General features: G+C 35.7%; 2 protein-coding genes, 2 non-coding genes and 2 pseudogenes across 6 annotated transcripts; 3 read left to right on the forward strand and 3 right to left on the reverse strand.

The window, feature by feature from the left end:
- Positions 1 to 629: 629 nt before the first annotated feature.
- On the forward strand, positions 630 to 790 carry LOC114820269 (U1 spliceosomal RNA). Its single transcript, XR_003767763.1, has one exon. It is a non-coding gene; the product is annotated as a U1 spliceosomal RNA (small nuclear RNA).
- Positions 791 to 3,367: 2,577 nt separating this feature from the next.
- Positions 3,368 to 3,529, forward strand: LOC114820272 (U1 spliceosomal RNA). The gene has a single exon (XR_003767765.1). It is a non-coding gene; the product is annotated as a U1 spliceosomal RNA (small nuclear RNA).
- Positions 3,530 to 4,001: 472 nt separating this feature from the next.
- LOC103451006 (cysteine synthase) lies at positions 4,002 to 7,623 on the reverse strand. Of its 2 annotated transcripts, none has more exons than XR_003767392.2 (10): positions 7,389 to 7,623; positions 6,910 to 6,964; positions 6,693 to 6,802; positions 6,469 to 6,526; positions 5,802 to 6,065; positions 5,583 to 5,720; positions 5,282 to 5,361; positions 4,956 to 5,015; positions 4,717 to 4,797; positions 4,002 to 4,393 (listed from the first exon to the last, which is right to left on the reverse strand). XR_003767392.2 is itself a non-coding variant. In XM_029090124.2 (10 exons), the coding sequence occupies exons 2-10, from the start codon at positions 6,949 to 6,951 to the stop codon at positions 4,301 to 4,303; spliced, it is 957 nt and encodes a 318-aa protein (XP_028945957.1). In that variant the 5' UTR covers positions 6,952 to 6,964; positions 7,389 to 7,613; the 3' UTR covers positions 4,002 to 4,300. The 2 variants fall into 2 exon arrangements, 1 of the variants encoding a protein (XP_028945957.1); XM_029090124.2 differs by having other exon boundaries at positions 5,282 to 5,392; positions 7,389 to 7,613.
- A 637-nt stretch (positions 7,624 to 8,260) lies between these two features.
- Positions 8,261 to 8,378, reverse strand: LOC114820311 (5S ribosomal RNA; annotated as a pseudogene).
- A 7-nt stretch (positions 8,379 to 8,385) lies between these two features.
- Positions 8,386 to 8,504, reverse strand: LOC114820312 (5S ribosomal RNA; annotated as a pseudogene).
- Positions 8,505 to 11,526: 3,022 nt separating this feature from the next.
- Positions 11,527 to 21,812, forward strand: LOC103451007 (5'-3' exoribonuclease 4-like). 2 transcript variants are annotated; one of them, XM_008390427.4, is made up of 23 exons: positions 11,527 to 11,884; positions 12,458 to 12,560; positions 12,662 to 12,738; positions 12,824 to 13,015; positions 13,197 to 13,316; positions 13,510 to 13,572; positions 13,655 to 13,792; positions 13,891 to 14,055; positions 14,527 to 14,604; positions 15,364 to 15,450; positions 16,166 to 16,243; positions 16,535 to 16,630; positions 17,204 to 17,274; positions 17,455 to 17,583; positions 17,695 to 17,771; positions 17,861 to 17,901; positions 18,022 to 18,096; positions 18,818 to 18,969; positions 19,063 to 19,167; positions 19,251 to 19,326; positions 20,467 to 20,543; positions 20,699 to 21,442; positions 21,522 to 21,812. In XM_008390427.4, exons 1-22 carry the CDS (start codon positions 11,678 to 11,680, stop codon positions 21,417 to 21,419), a joined length of 2,928 nt encoding a protein of 975 aa, XP_008388649.2. In that variant the 5' UTR covers positions 11,527 to 11,677; the 3' UTR covers positions 21,420 to 21,442; positions 21,522 to 21,812. The 2 variants fall into 2 exon arrangements, with proteins under 2 accessions (XP_008388649.2, XP_008388648.2); XM_008390426.4 differs by having other exon boundaries at positions 20,699 to 21,812.
- The last annotated feature ends 832 nt before the right edge of the window (positions 21,813 to 22,644 follow it).

Below are 22,644 nucleotides of genomic sequence, written 5' to 3' on the forward strand. Positions count from 1 at the left end.
GGAGAAAGAACACTTAATTTTCTTCTAAATGTATCTCTCTCACTATAATGAATTACAAAATAAAAAGACACGGACATAGCTTGAAACTCGAGTTGAATTGAATGAACCATATAAATACTCGTGTTTCTTGTATGCTTGCAGAATTTTACGTCTTGACTGCACTAATCCAATTTTTATCACGTTCATTTGCAAACATGCATTTTAATGAAAACCAATATTGACATTTCATATTGTTTGAATTGGCCAACTTTGCACTCAAATCATCTTGAAACAAAAATAATTAAGCTCTAAATCTTGCACATAGATGATAGACCACGAGAGAAAGTATTGTTACATGAGAGCTCTGTGCAATGCTTATATTAGATTTCATCTTGGTGATTCAATGAAGGCTTATTAATTTGTATCCCATATTATAATCCAATGGGGTCTCCCAGCTTGTGAAAGTTGAATGCATAAATCCCACACTTATCACATATAGGACTTATCAGGATAGTCAATTGGATGTGAGAAAGATCCCAAAAAAGTAAGCAACTTAATGGACAAGATGCGCACGAGTCCCACATCGGCTAGAGTTAAAGTAAGAGAAGAGAGCAGGTGCTATAAAATGGAGTGAGAAGCAACGAAGCAACATACTTACCTGGACGGGGTCAATGAGCGATCATGAAGGCTCATGGCCTAGGTTGGTGACCTTCATTGCACTTAGAAGGGGTGCCAGCTTAAGGTCTCCCCAAGTGGGAGAGCCTACGTCATAATTTATTGCACTGGGGGCTTGCGTTCGCGCAGCCCCTGCCCAAATATAAGTCAGAGTTTTAATAAACCAATCAATAATATTTGAAATTTTCATCCAAATTAATTCTTTAGTATGATTGTGTTCTTTATTTTGCTTAGCAACCACTGAAAAGAGGTGACACGAGCTCAAGGTAGAAGTGGGACAGAGGCGTTAGGCGTTTTTCAAGGTGGTTTGGTTCGAGTTGGATTTCAGTCTGTTATTTTTCACCCCGTTATTCAAGAGTCGGCATTATTGAAACCCACCTTACGAATTTTCTTGCCTCTGCTCAACCTTTCTACCCCACCTATAAGTAAGATAGAGCTGGAACCGGAGGCTTTGGGCCCAAAGATTGCACCCCGAACTATCAGGGCTAAGGAAGCAACTCAAGGAGCTGATCGATGCCGCATAGCCTATTGCTTTCTTTTTCATTTCTACGTGAGTACAAGTGACAAATTCAAGGCCAATGTTATATTTAGACCTAAATTTAGTGAATTGGTGTTGTAGAATCCTTCCGTGTTACATAACATTAAAATTTCATCATTCATAAAGTACAAGTACGTTCAAGAGTTGTTGAATTGTATATGTTTGTTTACCAATTACCTTATTATAGCGTATAGGTCATCCTATGCCCATGCATAACACTAATCAAAGATGATAACCTATCGTTCTACAAAACCTCTTATCAGTTGCATTGGTTAGTAGACCCTGCATCATGGCTCAGGATCAGAGACCTTCATATTAAAGTGCGGCTTTTAACCACATGGTCTTGACATGTTGGTGGTTTTTAATCGTAGGCATTGCATGGGATTAGAATACTTAGAGGAGAGCAAGAGGCCATCAAGCAAGGAACAACAACTCCAATAACCAACCCAAGTATCCGACCTTCACTAAGACATACGGTGGGATGGGTTCATGTTTGAATGAAGGAATTGAATCCACAACTATTGAATTAGTTGTTGGCATATTGACTCATGTGCACTCATAAGCTCTTGGGGCCCTTGAATCATGGTGGTACGCCGCAATTAGGGGCCCCAAAATTGGAATGGGGCAGAAAGAATGGAAAGATAAATGGATGGGGAATCCCCCTATGTATTAGGAGCTAAAAAAGGGAAAAATACTCGTGCGAAAGCATGGGAGTCCCAAGCCTATGTAATAATATTAACCCTTAGAAGATAGTTTCCTTAAATTTTGAGTTTGTGGATTGCCCATTCAGTGAGTCTAGCCAACGTCATAAGATGTTGTCGTGGGGGCCTCCATTTGGGAAAAGGATCCGGATCCTTTTCCTAGGGATCCTGCAATTAGGACCGTTCATCGTACATCGTGCAGTTAGAAATTATTTCAAAATTTAAGTTTTAAAATTAAATATAAATAGTACCTAACAAAAAATAACTGCACAATGTACGATGAACGGTCATGATCACGGGATCCCATGTTGATGGATCCTTTTCCCTCTGTTTGTGCGGCCCCTGTCAATCCAAGTTATTAAATCCTTGTTTATTCTCATAACTCAATTATCCTAATTTCAAATAGTTACTACATTTCTTATGAATATAGCATCTTAACCTAAAAGTCGGTCAAATTAATTGAAAAATTATAAATTGTGACAAACCCGACGTTATTAACTTGGAGGATTGCCATGAAAAATTGTGACAAATTTGGCGGTTGTGAAGTTGGGAGGATTGCCATGAATGTTTTGGGGGCTCAACTGAAATCAAAATGAAAACCCAGAAGCAAAGTGGAATAAGGTTCAAAGTTCATGGGCTAGTCAAAAGTTTCTCCAAGACTCGATAAAGCTCTAAGAGAGTTTGTCATTTTACGATTCAACATGTATGTAGTGATTTGATGAGAACTCATTACATAATCACAACGTGAGTTAGTGACACACGAGTGAATACATCCGGATGACACTTAAGATATTTTTTCAATTTTTTTTTTAAGAAACAGTAATACAATCACGTGATGAACAATAATCGTACATAAGTATATCCATATGACACCCAAAACAAGTGTGTACACTCCGTGACACCCAAGACTTCTTCATTTTTATGATTGGCTTCCATTCTTCTTCCTTTGGATTTCGTACTTGGAGAAGAAAGCTAGAAACTTTTCAACCTTAATATGTTGCTTGTATATATGTTGTATTTGTGAATATGCTCGTTAATACGTTACTTGTAACTCTGACACTCATTATTTTACATAAAAATTTATGGGATGAGATTCTCTCCCCTCGAAGTCTTCTCACTTCCCCTCCCTTCCTCTCTCACTTTTTTCCGTCTCTCTCTATAAAGAAGTCAACACATTATTGACGTAATTTAGTTGTAACTGTTCAAATAGGGCTGAAGGGGAGGGTAATTTGGAGGGGAGAGAATCCTCCTCCAAAATGTAGTCCTGCAGGCTGTTTCTCTTGGTGACTAGGCTTGGAGTGGCAGAGGCACAAGCATCATCATTGGCAATTTTTGCAGCATTTTATTCGGTTGTTATCTAAAACCCCCTTCTACAATATTCGTAGCTTCAACATTCAAGTCCCACATCGGAAATACGTCCAAAGCTAAGGGGCAAGGCTGAAGTATAAAATAGGAATGAGAGGCACTCTCCAACATACTTACCTGGACGGGGTCTATGGGCGATCAAGAAGGCTCATGGCCTAGGTTGGTGACCTCCATTGCACTTAGGAGGGGTGCCTGCCTATGGTCTCCTCAACGTAGGAGAGCCAACGTCATAATTTGTTGCACTGGGGGCCTGCGTTCGCGCGGCCCCTGTCAAACTCTAGTTCTAATTTTGTGATCCCTAAGGCTGTCCCCTAACCCTAAAACTCTCTGTTTCTCATAATTCATTTTCAATAATTTACAAATAGACCGATGAATTGATTTTTGGATGACAAAAATTAACAATGGTGTGTGAAAGTAAAAAGAGGCATATGGACTCTTAATTATTAGCCAATTTCTTTTTATTAAGATTCAAACTTGGATCTTAAATTCGGATTAAGGGAACCGATGAATTGATTGTCGGATGACAAAAATTAACAATGGTGTGGGAAAGTAAAAAGAGATGTGTGGACCCTTAATTATTAGCCAATTTCTTTTTGTTAAGATTCAAACTTGGATCTTAAATTTGGATCAAGGGAAGCGGATAGGATTTGAATTTGGAATAAGGAAAGTAGATTCAAACTTAGATGCAAAAGAACAGGTAAGCTCGCTGCTTGCCTAACCCAACCCAGCCCAACCATCTATAGTTTGCTAATTTTGCTTCATTTGATGCAATCATACAACCATCCTTGCTGTTTTTTGCAATGAATTTATAAGAGAATATGCAGTAAAGTTTCTTAAACTAGTCAGCCGTACAAGTACTGTTTCCTAAATTACATTAGAAGCAACAAAGCCAGCACACAATTCTTCACAGCATTTTATTGGGTCACTCATGTCAAGAAGCGAAAGCACTCAAGGCAGGAACACAGTGCAACTTGATGATCGCGCGCTCTTCCTTGCACAGCATGAAATTTGTGCAACTCCTTTGAAGAAGCTGGGGAACATATCAGGGCTCAAAAACCATGCTCTCGGCCTCCCGCTTCACAGATTCAAACAACACGGAGGATAGATAACGCTCTCCGAAGCTGGGGAAGACCACCTGCAGACATTTTGGAAACAAAAAGTAGTTAGACCCTATTAGCAGAGTGATCCAGTCCATACGGAATGTGCTGTTCCGGTCAATTTGTGCAAAACTATGCAGGAGTTTAAGTTCGCCACTAATTCAGCGAAAAACAGGAGAAAAACGTCTATAAACACACTTAGAACCAAGCACAATTGTACAATGTCTAACTATTGTTTGGAAATGAATAATGCCTTCTTTTTCGGGTATATACTTGAGAACTACTGAGAACCACTTAAACAACAAGCCAACTAGTTCGACACATTGTTGAAAATCCATTGCAGTAGATAAAAAAAACTTACAACAATGAGCTTTCCAGCATTTTCAGGCCTCTTAGCAATTTCAATTGCCGCTGCAGCAGCAGCACCAGATGATATTCCTACCTGCAATACAAGTTAAACATAAATTATTATAGAAGATGGAACTACGGAAGAAACCAAAGTAAACCAGAATACTGAGATTGTTGTAAAATTCAGGACACACGTAAACAGCATGCTAAACGAACAAAGAGACATCCTTTCCTTTATGGTTTTGGACTTACCAGCAAACCTTCTTTCAATGCAAGAAGCTTAGCAGTTTCTATAGCCACTTCACTTGTTACCTGCAAAGCCATAGAAGGTTGGGTTTCAGTCTTGGCTCTCAAGTATAATCGACATCATGCAATGAAATTCAAAATGTGTATTCGCAACCAGGATTATTTAAATCTTTCCAGTATTTTCATGAGCATAATTATCGCTTCTTTCACATTTTAAATTGCAATGTTTTCCCATTTTATGCAACTTCTTTTATCAGCCAAAAAGTCACTTGAATAACCACAATACCACATGTTTTCAATGAAGAGGTTGTCAATTAAGTTTGAAGGCTCACTTGAATAACTTCGTCAATCAGGTTGACGTCTAAAACTCCAGGGATGAAGCCAGCACCAATTCCTTGGATCTTGTGAGGGCCTAAGATATAAGAAGTCAACTGATCATAAAACTGAGAAAAGGACAACGTGAGAAGAAAATGCGCACTTTTTCAAGAATTAAACTCTAAATAAAGAGCGAAAGGCAAGGGAGCAAGCGGGCAGTTAGAAATATGCGAAATAATGATATACGAAGAATAAACAGCACTTAAACATTGAATAATTGCTATCCTCTACATTATACTGTGCAAAGAAAGGGCCAACCTTAATGTCCGGATTTTGTTCTTTGAGGTACTTCCCAACACCTGTTATCGTACCTCCTGTCCCTATCCCAGATACAAAGGCATCAACTTTACCACCAGAGCCTTTCCAGATTTCTGGTCCAGTAGTTTCATAATGCACCTAAAGAGAAAAGAAAAGACTTTTGATCAATCTATTCAGACAAAAAGTCATAAATTAACAAAAAATGATATGAGCTTTCACCTTTGGGTTGGCAGGGTTTTCGAATTGCTGAAGCATATAAGCATTGGGTGTCTTTGCCACTATCTCTTCAGCCTTTTGAACAGCCCCTTTCATGCCTCTGGCTGGATCTGTGAGGACAAGTTCAGCCCCAAATCCTCGAAGAATGGTCCTTCTTTCAAGACTCATTGAAGCAGGCATGGTGATTATTAGTTTGTAACCCTTAGCAGCTGCCATGAACGCCAATCCTATGCCAGTATTGCCACTTGTAGGCTCAATCAGGACACTCTACAACATGATACAAGAAGAACTTGTCAAATCAAAAGTTTCTCATTTACCTCATTAATTACAGAAACCGAATATGGAATGGATCAATGGTAGGCTGTGAAAATGTAGCGAAAATCACCAATTATTATAATCGTTTATTTTTTACACAGAGAAAGACAGGAAGAGATGGGAAGAAACAGCACAAGTCAAAATAGAGATGAATTTCATATGATTGATTGATATCTAAACCAAATTGTCGACTGATAGTGGACATCATAGGAACTGACTGTATGCAGAAAAATGCCTGAAACTATGAAATTGGATAACGATCAATAACAGAGACTTCTATAAAGGCTTCAAGGGCACCACATGGAATCAGAAAACCCAATTCACTTGTCTAGATAAGTAAGACATGAATACTAACCTCGCCAGGCGTAATGAGACCTTTCTCCTCAGCATCTTTAATCATACTATATCCGATCCTACAAAGAACAATCAAATTAATTAGAAATAAAATCATAAGTTTTCATCCAAGTCCAACTTCAGAACAATCAGACTAAAGAAAGCACACGCTCGTGACAAATTATCCCGATCAAACAACTGCGGAGTGTGCAACTGATAAATATTCGGATCAGAACTAGTTAGTACCTGTCTTTGACACTAGAGCATGGCTCCATCATCTCCAGCTTTGCAGCAATCTTTGCTACACACCCATCTACCACACGGTTGAGATACACCAACGGTGTTTGACCGATCAACTGCAAACATTCACAACGAGTAAACAAATCCGATCAGCTAAATACCAGATAATGTTCAGACACTAAAAGGCCGAAAGGGTATGAAACTGAAATGGGATACGACTTACTTCAGTGACGTCTTTCGCAATCCCGGACTTCTCCTCCACCATTTTTACCAGATATCTGTTTAAACAATGAAAAATTGAAACTTTCAACAAACAAAAAATACAAAATCCAAATCATTCAGCTTCAAAGTAGCAACAAAAATAAATATCAAGTTTTTTTATGACTTTGAATTGTAAGAAATTTGATTTCTTTTGTTTCCTTTCATTTCTGGAGACTTAAAAGTCCAAAGTTTTAACCTTTTCATTTTCCTCCATTTTCTCGGCAACCAAACAGATTAAGACTTCACATTAAACAACCAACAACCCCAATAACGATTTCCATAATCCATCATCATGATACCATAATCAACTGAAAAATAAAATTGGGTATTTCGATTGAAAAAAAAAAAAATTCCCAACATATTAAATCATGCAGGAAGAGTAACAATGCTAAGATTTTTATGAAAATTTTGACAGAAACGAAATGGAAGAGAGAAGCTTACCAGGTTGAAAAGGCTGAGACTTTGAAAAAAGGATGAGCAGGCAAAAAGTTTATGTGAGGTTGTGAGAGCAAATGACAAAAAGGAAAGAGTTGCGGATAAAGAACTCTTTGTTGGCGTTACATCTGTCTGACTTTTTTGATAATTTCCGGTTTTCGTTGTCATCGCCGGCTTCTTCTTAGCAATTCTTTGAAAAACAAAAAAAAATTGTTGGAAAAGAAAAGGTATGTTAGTTCATATTTACTGACCAGAAAATGAAATAAAATCATATATTATTTACTGGTGCTAAATTGGAAATGCCGTTTTCTATGTCTAATTTGTTAGGCTGTTGAAAGCGTTTTTGTTTAAAATAATTTCAGAACTAATTTTTAGTAAAAAAGCAAGCAAGTCTTGAAAGCGTTTTTAATGTCTTATTTTTAAAATTTGAAGTATTTTAGGAACTCAAAAACATTTTTATTAAAAACACTTTCAATTATTTTAAAAACACCTCTAAACGAACCAATAATTAATTGTGCTTTCAATATAAAATGCAACATTTATATCTCACTTTGTTTGTTGATAATCGGTTAAGATTATTTTTTTTGGGTCAAAGGTTAAGATAATCTTGGAATATCCTTCATGCGACAAAGAGAATATGTTTACTCATAAAATAATATCATAGTGCTAGACATTATATTATCTTTTTTCTAGTTAGTTTTTTTTTTTTATAATCATCCCTTTTTACTCTTTAATCATGATGCTTAGCTTAATGCTCCCCTTCCTTTATTTTTTTCTAATTGGTTTTTTTTATAATCACCTCTTTAATCATGATGCTTAGCCTATTGCTCCCCTTCCTTTAATCACCTTTTTTTTTTTTTTTTGTTGAAAAAGAGGTGGGGATGCAACATGAGGCCTTCTCAGGAGGTCATCCATCTTAGTATTACTCTTACCCAAACTTGCTAACTTCAGCGTTCTGATGGAATCCGGTGCATGTGAGTTGGTATGATCGCATAAGAGGTGGGGGATGTAACACGATGACTTCCCAAGAGATTACCCATCCTAGTACTACTTTCGTCCAAATTCGCTTAACTTCAGAATTCTAATGAGCTTCGATGCATATGAGTTGGTATGATCGCATCGTCCCCTTCCTTTATCTTTACTAATTGCTTTTTTGATAATCACCCCTTTTTTTATTTACATAATAATACTTGTGAAAAGCTTATGGACTATCTCATAAAAAATAACAGAATCACAAAAGGGTTGTACCATAATTATTATGTAGTAATATGAATTCATTACAGTACTAAAAAAAGTATGAATTCATTACAATTGAGAAATTCTCTTTTCTTCTTTCATATTTGAAAAAATAAAAAAAATTTAGAGTGCACATGAGATTTTAGAATGTCAATAACAATAAAAATAAAAAATAAAAAAATTCATATTTTTTGGTATTGTTACAAAAAATATGAATATTTTTCATTTTGAGGAAAAATGTTATAAATCAAGGTTCTAAAAAGGCACTAGTCGGACGGTGGACAGGGGCCTGACGCCTAGTGATTTTTTTTTTAATTTTAATTAATTTTTTATATAATATATAAATAAATGTCTACTTATACTAAAAAAAAATACATAATTATATTCAAATACATAAATTGTAAAATATAATGACATAAAGATTATAAAGTACCATAACATATTGAAAACACGAAGAACTAACATATAATGAGCGTTTATACAAGTATTTAACAAGTCTCTTACAATTTATTGAAAACATAAAATGCAACATCAAAGTTATTTATTTTCTGTCAAAGTGAGAATCGTGACCTAGGCGGGTCTAGATTTCAAACGCCTAGGGATTAATCAGAGGCAATGATCAGCTGCCGAGTGCTTAAGCAAGGACTAAGCAGCTCTATACCGTGATTTTTGGAATAGTGTTGTAAACTTATAATTAGTTTGTAATATGGTCCCATAGATGTTCATAATTGCAATAAGTTTAGGATAAAATTTCGGAATTTGTTGTTATTAAAAATTACAACAAGAATGTCTTGTGTTCTATGACCCTTTTTGTTTGGGTTGCGCCGGCTCTTATGGATGATGTGTTTGATATTTGGAAGATGAGATATGCATCTATACGTATTTGAGTTAGTTTTCTTCCTTCCGTTTTAACAAAAAAAAAAAAAACAAATTACAACACTAAACATTTTAAATATCCCAAGATTCTCAACTATGAATAGAAACATATTAAAGCGTCAGGTTCAATCATTAAAAACGTCAAAAGAAGCAACAAATTTAGAAAAAAAAAAATTTGGAAAAGTTGGACCAAGCGAAAGTGATAGTTAGAAATTAGAATAATGTTGAAACATTCATACCAAAAAAAAAAAAAAAAGTTTGGCTGAAAAAAAAAAGGTGTTTCCCTTCTGGCCCAGTTCAAAAGGAACTGGGCTCTCAAATCATGTTAGTTTGGGCCGAAAACAAAAATCTCTTTGGGTTTGATTGAAAAAAATTGTTTTCTTCTGGTCCAGCCCAAAAGAAACTGGGCTCGCAAATCATGTTATTTTGGGCCGAAATTAAAATCTCCTTGGGTTAGCCTGCCTGATTAACCATTTCATATCACAAAATAATCTTCATTTGTTGGTTCTCAATTAGAAGTCTACATAACTGGTTGAAATTTAAGTTACAAATTACTGATGGGATCAGAATATTCAGTTACAGTTCATTTGGTGTTGCAAGCTGATGACAATAATCATCCTTTCGATCTTCTTGTTTTTACATGCCGATATTTTCTTTCAAATCTTGGCAATGCGAACTTCGGTATGTCTACAAATAAAAGAATTTTGTGGCGGACAGTGTAGCAACCTATAATCTTGATTTAAATTTAGGTAATTCTTATTTTGACAATCCTCATTCTTGTTCAGTTAGTTTTATTCGTGAAGACGACTTTAGATATTCAGGTCTAGATTCATTATTGAGTAGATTTGTTCAAGCTCTTGCTTTTACCCCTATTTTTCATTTTTTTTTTTCAAACAATAAATTTTGTTAAATTAGAAGTTAAATTAGCTACCGACATGGTTTGAACCTATACCGTCATGCTAAGGCTTAACACCTTTCCATTATTGTGGTATAAGACCACTTGCAAAAAAAAAAAAAAAAAAGTTCGAATTAATACTTGTTTACAAAATTGAATCATACTGTGGAAATTTCAAATTATATGAAATATATATTTAGGAAATAACATTTTTTATTTTGAAAAAACCCCGAAGAGGTTCGAAACCGTGATACCAAACAACCTGCACGTGATCGCGTGTTTTTAAATTATGTGTGTTGAAAATAATTAATAGCAAAACATATTTGCAACTTTTGTTTTTTTTTTTAACATATCATCTAAACTAAAGATAGGGACTAGACTTAACCTTATAATGAGTTAGTAATAATGTGATTCAAATTCGTGGTAATAATCGAATCTAAAACCTTTTATTTACAAATGAAGACCATAATACCAAGTGGCTGCAACTTTTATTCATAGTAAAAGAAAATTCCTTAGTAAGAATTTCAATTAAAATTTAGCACAGAACGATTGAAATGTAAGGTGGGCCCCGACAACTAAGTTGATACTTCTCAATATGTGATACGCTAATAATAAACAAGTACACGTGTTATAATTTCATATACACAATAAAATAGTGATCCAATAACACTAAAATATTTTTTGATAAAGTTAATGTTCGAAAAGACCAAAGTACAAACACCTCAACTCGGCAAAAGTAAACAAGTACAACACCACTTTTGACAAAAGGAATAAGAAAAAAAAAATTACAACAGTAGTCCTACGTCCAAACATCCTCAATTCGTCGCCTCTTTACCTGTTCCTTCCTTTAAATTTTGAGAGTTTTAATGAAAAGCTCACGGTATGATTCATTTTAACGAAAATTACATTTTTACACTAAAAAGTCAATCTTGATATTATTCATTTTATCATTTATTTTGTTCTTATCGTTAAAACTTAAATTTTCAAATTATTTTCATTAATATTCTTTTAATTTTTTTTATCTTTTAATTTCTATTTATTTGAATGGTTATGATTAAAATCACTATTACTTTATGTTGACTTTTTTATTTACAAAAAAAAGAAAAAAGGGAAAGGAGGGAAGAGAAGTTGGAACGGTATTCCTCACGGTGAGGGCATTTTGGTCATAATAATTTTCCCCTTTTAGCCACCAGAAAGCTCCGTACAAGCAGATCTCCAAAAACTCCAAACTCCAAAGCACGTTTTCTTTTTCTCTCTCTCCGGCTCCGACAAAAACGACACCGTATTCATGGGCGTCCCTGCGTTTTACCGCTGGCTAGCGGATCGGTACCCGCAGTCCATCGCCGACGTCGTGGAGGAGCATCCTAGAGAGGACTACAATGGCGTCCCATTGCCAGTCGACGTCTCCAGACCAAATCCTAACGGATATGAGTTCGACAACTTGTACCTTGACATGAACAACATTATACATCCATGCTTTCATCCGGACGGCAAGGTTTGCCCTCTCTTTTTATTGAAATTGTTGATTTTGGTGCTCTCAGAGACGGAGTTTTGCTTAAATTTGTGGTTAATGGTAATTTTTTTGTTCAAATTATGGGTTTTGGAGATGTTTGTTTGGGTTGCTTCCACAATTTTCTTACTTTTTGTTGCTGTCGATGAGAATTGAGTTCCAGATTGATTGTTTGCATGTTGTTGCTGTGGTGTTTGCGTTTAATGATCGAAACGATTGATTTCGGTAGTTGTAGAGATGAAAAACTTGGTCTTTAGGTGTAATTGTTTGGATTTAACCCTATCTATATCTATGTATATGTATTTTGTGGCTTGACAATACTTTAATTTAGTGCCTTTTTCTTGTGAGAAGTACGAGACTCCGTTGTTTATCTTTCGTATGTCGACTTGAATATTGACTTGGACCATTAGATTGAGTAAAAGTTATCCTGTTGTTTTTGTGGGTGTTCGAAATGTGGGCATTTACCAGGTTATTATGTGCTTTCGGTGACCTCTTTATGATGAAATGCCTTTGCTTAAAGCTGTATTATGATGGCATGTTATTTTTTTGTGTGTGCAGCCTCCCCCCGCAACCTATAATGATGTATTCAAATCAGTATTTGATTACATTGATCATCTGTTCACATTGGTTCGCCCAAGAAAGCTTCTTTTTTTGGCAATTGGTATGATTTAACTTAAGACATGTTAGTTTTCATCTCTAATAAGTTTTTCTTGCACTAAATTCAGTACTTAATATAATTTTTTTTATTTTTTTATCTCGCAGATGGGGTTGCTCCAAGAGCTAAAATGAATCAGCAACGTTCTCGACGTTTCCGAGCTGCAAAAGATGCGGCTGAAGCAGTAACATCTTAATCACTGTGCATAATTGGTTCCTATCCAGGGAGGCATGGACTTATTGTTGTATTTCTTAAATGTGTTATGTTAGGAAGCTGAAGAGGAAAGACTGAAGAAAGAATTTGAGATGGGAGGGGCATATTTGGTTCCTAAAGAGAAACCTGAAACTTCAGACTCAAATGTTATAACCCCAGGCACTCAATTTATGGCAGTGCTCTCGGTGGCACTTCAATATTACATACAAAGCAGGTTGAACCACAACCCTGGTTGGCAGTCTACGAAGGTTGGTTTGACATCATTGTCTGTATTGATTTGCAATTTCCTCCCTTAGCCCCTTCAAGATCGGATGGTTCTTTGCCTACGGAGTAATCCATTCTTTATATTTTTACCATGTACTTCTGGTTTTCAGGGTACTTTGTCTCTCTAAATTTATTTATGGGGCTGCATTGGGTGGTTATTTGAAGGTTATACTTTCTGATTCGAATGTTCCTGGCGAGGGAGAGCACAAAATAATGTCATACATCCGGTTGCAACGCAACCTCCCTGGTTTTGACCCTAACACTCGACATTGTCTTTATGGTTTGGTGAGTGTTTACGATTTAGGCCTTTTGCGATTCTTATATTTGCTGTGATAATTATCAGGTTTTTGTGAATAGTTCTTTTGTTGTGTGCATGCATATGCATGTTTTGTGCTCTTTGAAAGGGAAACTATTTTGTATTCCTTTGTTGCATTGCTTAGTTTAGCTCTAATCTGAGTATTTGGATCATCATAATCAGGATGCAGATCTGATTATGCTGGCTTTAGCTACACACGAGGTTCACTTCTCAATATTAAGAGAGGTAGTTTCTCATTCTTCAGAACACTTCTGAGTTGTTTATTATAAGTGGTTGGTCTTATAGATTGTTTACCACAATTGTACAGGTGATTACTTTTCCAGGTCAACAAGAAAAATGTTTTCTTTGTGGACAAGTTGGTCATCTGGCAGCTGAGTGTCGTGGTGTACCTGATGATAATGGAAATGTGGTTGATGAAACACCAATTCACCAGAAAAAATATCAGGTTGAAGAATTGGAATCCTCCTCTCGTTGCTAACCCCTTTTGAATTCCTCTTGATATCATTCTCATATTATTCCGAAATTGACATTTTGTTTCTGCAGTTCCTCAATGTATGGGTATTGCGTGAATATTTGCAATATGAGCTGGATATTCCCAACCCTCCTTTTCCGCTCAATTTTGAAAGGATAGTGGATGATTTTGTTTTTATGTGTTTTTTTGTTGGCAATGACTTTCTTCCACATATGCCAACATTGGAGATCAGAGAGGTATGTTATTGTAGCCAGCAGTCTGTCGCTTTAATTTTCAGAAGTCAGCCAATTTTAGGGGTTTAGATACTGAGTTTATTGCATCCTTGTCAAATTACAATGTGTTGAGATTTTTTAACTTTTACTGTATCAAACACATGATTGTTGCACTGATCCTTATGTTTGGTTGTTCACTTTTCTTTTTTACATGATGAAAGGATAAAGTTTTGGCCCTTTCACATACAAGCACTTGATAACATTTCACTTCAGAGAAAAACACTTCAAACCCAATGCTTTAGGACAAGAACCCTCTGACTTTGTAATAGGAGAAGGGCACCAAAGGAATTCTACAACTAATAATCAATTAGACCATGGCATGTGTATAGATTAGGGTTTTTTTTTTCCCTGTAGTTGAGTTTTTGAAGTGTTTTATATAAAACTTATAGTTGACGGGGAACTTTCTAATTTACTATTAACTTTTTATTGCCTCAGGGTGCTATTAATTTATTGATGCATATTTATAGAAAGGAGTTTACTGCTATGGGAGGTTATCTTACTGATGCGGGTGAGGTAAATTACTCTTCTTTACATGTCTATTAAACTTGTATCTCATTGCATTTTCCATAAATGCCATTCTGATGTGTCGATCGCAATTTAATTTCTTATCTATGATGTTTCGGAATGGGTGCAAAAGTCATCTAGTTTATCTTGTTTTTTATATTTAAAGTATCAACTATTTGGATGTTAACATTTTTTTTGTGCGTGAAAATATCTAAAACGCACCCATGGATGAGAATGAATGCCATTTCTATCATTGCTACATAACAATATTGGGAAGACCTGTATTGTAATGTAGGAGACTTGTTACCACCAACTCCTTATTAGCGATCTAATACGTTAGCGCACCGTAGTAAACTGTGACTCCAATTGTTGGAGCTCCTGCAGTATTGTGTGTAAATGGTATACAATGCCTGATATTGAGATTCAATTAAAATAGCAATGAAAGGATAGACTGGAACATGATTATTCCTAATAGGCAGATGTGTTTGTTATATGTAAAACATTTTAATCTCTCTCAAAAAAGTTGGATGTTTGCTCTGTTATTGCATTTGTTTGTTTAAATATGTTTCTATGAAGAATTTGTGTGTGACATAGTAATATTTGCAGTTTTATCGACCAATTGGAAAATATGTTCCTATGTGGGACTTGTGTGTAACATAGTAAAATATTATTTTTTGGCAAAAAGCTTTTGATCTATATATAACGATAGTTTATTTTAGTGAATATTGGGACCATGTATGTGCTTATCCATTTGAGTTTCTCTCACAGGTATTGTTAGACAGAGTGGAGCATTTTATTCAGTCTGTTGCTGTTTTTGAACAACAAATTTTTCAAAAGCGGGTTCGAATTCAGCAGGTATTTTGCTTCTTTCTGATTGAGCGTGTACTATCAGTTCATTTATTTGTCAATTTACTGGAGCATCATCAAACCAAGGGATGATGACAAATTCAAGCATGATAAAGAATTTATTCCTTTCAATTGCTTTCTTGTCCTTTAAATAATTTAGCCTTTTTTTTTTGTGCGGGAAGCTTTTTGTCAAGATTGCTAACTTAGTGGACTCTTTAAGTTTCTTTTTGTGATTACTTGATTATAACGGAATTCCTCTGGTCTTAAAATTTTCCCCGTTACCATGAGTGAGATGTTTGGTTAAACAAAAATTTAAACTTATAGAGAGATGTAAATGATGGTAGTTATATAGGTGTGTCTGGCAAAAGACAAGTAATTTATAGGTTTATGCTATTTTTCAGTGGCATCTGTTCTGAACATGATGACTACTCATAATTATGTAGTGACTTATGTGTTGTATCCTGACCTCATGTGGATCCCTTTGGCAGAAAAGTTAGTCCATTCATGTTCAACACTATGTATTTACCTACATGATATGTGAACCAAAGGCTTTGGGCGTTGTTTTTTAATGTATTTGAACACATGGAAGTGAATTTTTGTTAGGGGGTATATTGTGGAATTATAGTTCACTGAATCATGCGTATTCATAACTATTTATTGGTCAGAAATTTGCTCCTTTAGTCGATCATGGTGTTTCTTCATGCTGAGGATTATTTTATTGCAGGCTATTGAGAATAATGAAGAGAGACATAGAGCTAGAAGAGAAACTTCAGCAGAGCTACCGGTTCCGGTGATAGACAAGGTCTGCAATATAATTGTAACTGTTTAATCAAAATTTTATATAATGCAGTGATAAAAGAACTTAACTTTTTTGTGCCATCTATTGTATGTTAACTCATTTCACTGAAAAGTCATGAAGTTAGTGCAAAAGCTTCTTAGAAACTCTGCACCATAGAAGTTATTTTTGCTCTGGTTGGATAACTAAGACTTTTCAATGTCCCTTCTGTTAAATAGGGCAGGCCAAGTAATTAAGGAATGTATGGTATCCATACGTCTGAATGGGTTTAAAACTGTTTTTTATTTTGTTTCTCAGGTTAAATTGGGAGAGCCTGGATACACAGAAAGGTATTATGCTGAGAAATTTCAAGTATCAAAACCAGAGGAGATTGATAAAGTCAAAAAGGACTTGGTAAGCTCTCTCTGGCGAGACTTTTTAGTTACATTATTTGGCTGTGGAATGTGGATATGATTTTGTTTTTGGATATCATTTACACTACCTATTTTTGTTTTTCATGTGAACTATATATTTTGGATTGAACCTCAGAGGTTTAAGCTGTGGGGTGGGGTCTGTACCTCTACCCATCTATAATTGGGCTTTTTTATCTCAGAAAAAAAAAAAAAAAAAAAAAAAGAGATTGGGGAAAATGGTTAAACGACTATGATTAGGTCTTTACATACTACTTACCAAGAGGCAAGGCAATTTAGGATATCAGAAGATTTCATATGTTGTGAGTTTAGGAGATTCTTGTAGGGTTCAGTTTGCTGCCTTCATTCCATTCTAAAGAGCTTGCCAACTTTTATTAGAGAATGCTTGTTTCAGTGGTGGTAAAGATGGATTATTTTTATTTAGTAATTGGGTGCTTCATTGTTTTTTATGGTGTTCTAATTCAAAAGCTTTTCATCTTTTTGCTGTAGTTTCTTCCTGGTTTGATGGGACAATTACTAAGTTACTCCATGCTAAAATATTTTTGTTTCTTTGTAGGTTTTAAAATATGTAGAAGGCTTATGTTGGGTTTGCCGATATTATTACCAAGGAGTCTGCTCATGGCAATGGTTAATTGGACTTTAACCCTTTGCTTCTTTTAACTACTTTGCCTCATCTTATTGCTGATCTGCATGTCTCACTGCTCTATCTCCAAGTTGGAGGAGTGACAAGTTGAGCCAACTTGTTGACTGGATTGTGTCCCGTTCAATTTCAATAACTATGCTTGTGTCTGTTTGTCGTTTTTTCAGGTATTATCCATACCATTATGCTCCTTTTGCTTCTGATCTGAAAGATTTAGATGAATTGGAAATAACATTTTTCTTGGGAGAGCCATTTAAGCCCTTCGATCAGCTCATGGGAACCTTACCAGCCGCAAGGTCTCTCTCTAATTTGTGGTGTTGAATTATTCAAATAAGTTAACATTTATGTTTAGAAGATTTTCATCTTATAGACGTGATAATGCTAATCTCACTATTTCTATTTTACAGCTCCAGTGCTCTTCCGGAAAAATACAGAAACTTGATGAGTGATCCAAGATCTCCTATCCATGATTTCTACCCTGCTGGTAATAATTGATTAGTTGTATGGATCTTTTTATACTGTGAAGTTGTATCCTGTCTGATAATTTTTTCCTTTTGAAACATCTCACTACAGATTTTGAAATTGACATGAATGGCAAGCGCTTTGCATGGCAGGTATGATCTTGTGTAGTGTTGTTTTTCTTTATTTTATTTTGTGGTTTTTTTCAACCTTTTGGAGAGGTAAACTAATGGTAGTTATATCACTTTATGTGTCTCTGTGTGTTTGGAAGTCAGGGCGTTGCCAAATTGCCATTCATTGATGAGAAGAAATTGCTTACGGAGACAAGGAAGCTTGAAAGCACTTTAACGGTTGGGAAGATCATTCATTTTCTTCCTAATAATTTTTTGCATTAGTTATACTTCATGTTCATGTGATTAACTGTCAAATTTGTACTCCCTAAAATGAATTTAGTATACCAAATACTTACGTAAAGCGTTGGCTTTTATAAATTCTAGGTTAGCTTGCAGGAATTATGTTTCAGTTTCACAATCAGGTTTTTAGGAAACATATGGCACTAGGTGCTAGATTATTTGTGTTTACGTGTGGCGTGTTTAATTTAATATTCATATATTCGCATAGCATATTCTTATAAGTTTGCGTAACACCGGAGACTATTGATGAACATGTGCTAGATTATTTGTGTTTAGGTGTGGCATGTTTAATTTAATATTCATATATTCGCATAGCATATTCTTATAAGTTTGCGTAACACCGGAGACTATTGATGAACATGATCAAGTAAGGGAGATTAAAGTCAACAGTTCTGATAGACTGAATTTTGGGGAAATATAAATCTGTCCTTTCATGGCTATCTCTTCGAGCTCTGAACCAATAGAATTGAAATTATTGGCTGTGTGTATTTATTGGTAATTTGAGATAGAAATGCCTTGAAGCTGTAGGTCTTTGGAATCATGGATTACATTTTGGTCAGAGTGGGAGTTAAAGATATTATATGGTAGGCTGCAATGAGCCTACGACTCATCTCTGGATTCTTTATCTTACCATAGGGCTATTTTGGACGTCTTGCAGGAGGAAGAGCAGGCTCGGAATAGCATAATGCTTGATTTGCTTTATGTTTGTACTTCTCATCCTTTGGCAGCACACATCATTCCGTACTACCAACTGTGTTATCAGACACCCCCACATGAAAGATGTTTATGGATCATAGACACAATTGCTAGGTAGGTTATTTTAGTAATTGTCTATATTGGGACTCGTGGTTCAATTGTCATTGTGGAACTCACTAGAATTGCGACCCTCTACTTTTTTTTCAGTGGTGGAATGAATGGATTCCTTTGGTTATCTGAGAGAAATGGCGTTAGACATGTAATCCCTTCCCCTGTTCATGGTTATCCAAACCTTCATTATAACCAAGTCTTGTAAGTAGGCCCCTTACTATTGTTGTTGTTTTAGTACTTAAAGAGAATAAAGCGTTTTCATGGTGGGGACTTTTCATATGCAGAAATGTTACCTATTTTTACCCCACAGCTCATACACACATTCCAGAACCTCCCGAGGGTGTGATAATGCCCAGAAAGGTATGTGAGCTCTGGATTCTTTGAAGTTCTTGCCCAACTCTTACAGAATTTTTCTTTTTAGTCCATGTCAAATGCATATAGCTTATATCCCCTTGTGAACACGTTCCTTCTTCCCGTTAATGCTGGGATATATCAGGTTCCTATGGTTGGTGTTTCTTTTGCTCATGCTTTGTTCAATGTGAATCTTCTAGTGAGAAATATTATGTTGTTGTCATTTTCTTATGGGTCAAAAAAATGTGAGGAGCTGCATATAAGTTGAGCTTTTCTTATTTTCACTTCATGTGTTGATTTATAATCAAATTGTTCTATGCTTGGAGATGCTATGTTGATCAAAGATCAAGGTTGTTTGCTTGTAACTGGATGTTGACACTTGATTAGTAAAAAAGTAATGCGTGGGTGGATTTATTTAGTGTGTTGGATTCTTTTCCATCACAAATTACCCAAGTAATCTACCCGAAATAAATGTTTATGGATTCTGTTACATGTTATATGAGAGTAGATTTGGAAAAGAAAGCTGGGGCAGAAGTAGACAGTGCTATGAAGATGGATGTAGGTACTTTAGGAGGAGGTTTGGTTCCGGAACCTTATATGGGGGATAAATAATAGGTTAGGGTTTATAGTTTTTATAGGCTTTTTTTTTTAATATTTTGAGCTTAAGTTTGGCAACACATTGGGTTTAGCACATTTTAACTTACAAATTGGGTTTAAAAAATAATACACAAAACAAATAATTAAATAAATTAATTAATTTAATTAATTCGGTTCGGTTCGGTTTGGTTCGGTTTCTAGATCACTAAAACCGAACCGAACCAAAAGAATTCGGTTCTGTTTGGTTTTTTCAATTCGGTTTGGTTTTTTCGTTTGGTTCGGTTTTTTTGGTTTCGGTTTTTTTCGGTTTTCGGTTTTTTGAACCCACCCCTTGTGAGGGGTTCTTTTATAGAATAAGAACTCATCACTTATTACATATTTGCCCATTCCTTTATCACATAATTACATTTAAGTCCTCTGAGTATTTGTACGAGATCTAAATACGAGACCCTAAATATGGTATAAACGCGTTTTCTATTATCTTTTCTATTACTCTTGATTATTTGGGATTCACCGGGACATAATTTGAATTATTCTTTTAAACGTCTTCAGGTTGTAAGACCTACGGACATCAAACCATTCCCTACGTTATGGCACGACGAAGGTCCTCGACGCCAAGGTAGAGAGAGGTGAGTTGAATTCCAGTTGTCCTGATTTTACATGTGTTTTTTGGCCTAGTAACAAGATCTCAAATTGGGAATATCTGTGAGAATCTTTATCTTATAACTACTGCAACTCAGGACTCTGGATTGTGGTTTCTGAACCTGATGCATTTGTTTTATAGGCCACAAATACCTGGAGCAATTGCTGGATCCATGTTGGGAGAAGCAGCTCATCGACTAGTCAAGAACACCCTTAATATTAGACCTAGTAGTTCATCCTCCGGATTTTGGGATCAACCGACATTACGAAATTCTGGAAACTATGCAGGAAATTATCCAGTCAACCGACCAAGATCATCTGGGCCCTCTGGGTATGAGAGTGGCTTCCGCGAAGAAGCAAAGTACGGAAATTCCTTCAATCCTCAGGTCATGATGATTAGGCCTAGATTTCTCGCATCAAATGGTATGCAAGGTGGCAGACAGAATTTTAGGGCACAAGAAAGAGTACAATATCAAGAACAGAGTTTTAGGACACAAGAGGGAGTACAATATCAAGAACAGTACCACAACCTGAGAACCGCGATGTCTAGTTTAACAGTTCAAGGCAGTGTGAGAACCAGGTCACCTGCAGCGGCGCCACCTGGGATGCCAAATTCAGGATACCAAGCAAACCATCAGCACCAGTTTGTGCAGAACATGGGTGCCCTTCCTTCGCCACCTACCAAGTGGATTAGCAAAGAACCAACTGGAAATGGTGGATTATTTGTAAGGCAACAGGAAACTGGATATGGTGGAGCATATGAGCAACCGCAGGTCAAGGTCTATCAAGTTAAGACGCGTGCTCCCCAGGATACGTCAGACCGTGGAGACCAGAGCGGGAGTGATTCCTCAGGATTTGTGTGATGTTGCCTGGCTATTTGTAAGAGGTACAACCACACAACTTACTCCAATTACTGATTCTGGGGTTCTGATGCGAAAGTGATTTGACTTCCTTATATGATGCAGTCAGTACCGAAAACCGCAGGACTGTTTGTTACATTAATACAAGAGGATTTTTCTTCAGAAGCTCTCTCAGGTTGTACTAACTGGCTATGGCGGTCATATACGACTAACTATTTCTTAGGTGGTTTGTGAAATATGCAGTATATAGTTGCAGGTTGTTGTCATAGTTTCATAGGAAGAATTTGTGAAGGCGCTTGCCCAAATCAGAAGTAGGGGAATAATATTATGTCATCCAAAAGGAATTCGATGTTAGTAGCTCCGAAAATATTTTCTATTTATTCGTTCCTTTTTATACCTGGATATTTTTTTTTTCAAAATATGATATGATTCGAGAACAGGGTTGTTTAAAGAGAATTTTAACGAAAAGTTCCTGATACTGTTTACTTTAACGAAAAATCATATTTTTACACTAAAAAGTCAATCATGGTACTATTCATTTTATCTTTTATTTTGGCCTTATCATTAAAACTAAAGGTTTTTAAGCTTTTTTCATTAGTTTTTCTTTGTTTAAATGAAACGAGATTTGGTGCTCGTGTTTTTGTTTGTGGAATTCAAAGGATTCTGCTGAGGGAACCAATCTTTTTAACTTTTTCAAAGCGAGATGAACGCTCGAACGACGGCGAGAGCATTCTTGGCTTTATTGTGTTTACTAAAATATACATGTAACAGAGTTATTTGGATTCCGACATTTTATGTGCTTATTAAAACATGTAAGTAGTAATAGAAACACGTTTTGTGTTTCATTTTAAGATACGTGATCCAATACTATAGAAATCGGATTAACCAACTTCTAATTGAGCCTATGCATATCATTTTTTTTTATCTTTTTGCGATATATGACTTTTCTCGTTCCAAGTAAACATTCCGAGAAAAGAAAACCTTTACACTATGTTTGGACGAAGAAATTTAAGATTACTAAGGAATTTTAAAATGACGGAAATTGAAATGACAAGATTTTATTTTCTAGAATTTGTAAATTTTCTTGTTTGGTTAATCTAAAAGAACAATGAAATTAAATACGAAATTTATTATTTTTAAACTCTCAATCATAGAAATTGGGAAATGACACATATTTACATGAAATTTGAACTTGAGAATTGGAGGTCCCAAATTCCAAGTTTTTTTT

Source organism: Malus domestica, chromosome 12, assembly GCF_042453785.1.
Source record: "Malus domestica chromosome 12, GDT2T_hap1".
NCBI classification, from domain to species: domain Eukaryota; kingdom Viridiplantae; phylum Streptophyta; class Magnoliopsida; order Rosales; family Rosaceae; genus Malus; species Malus domestica.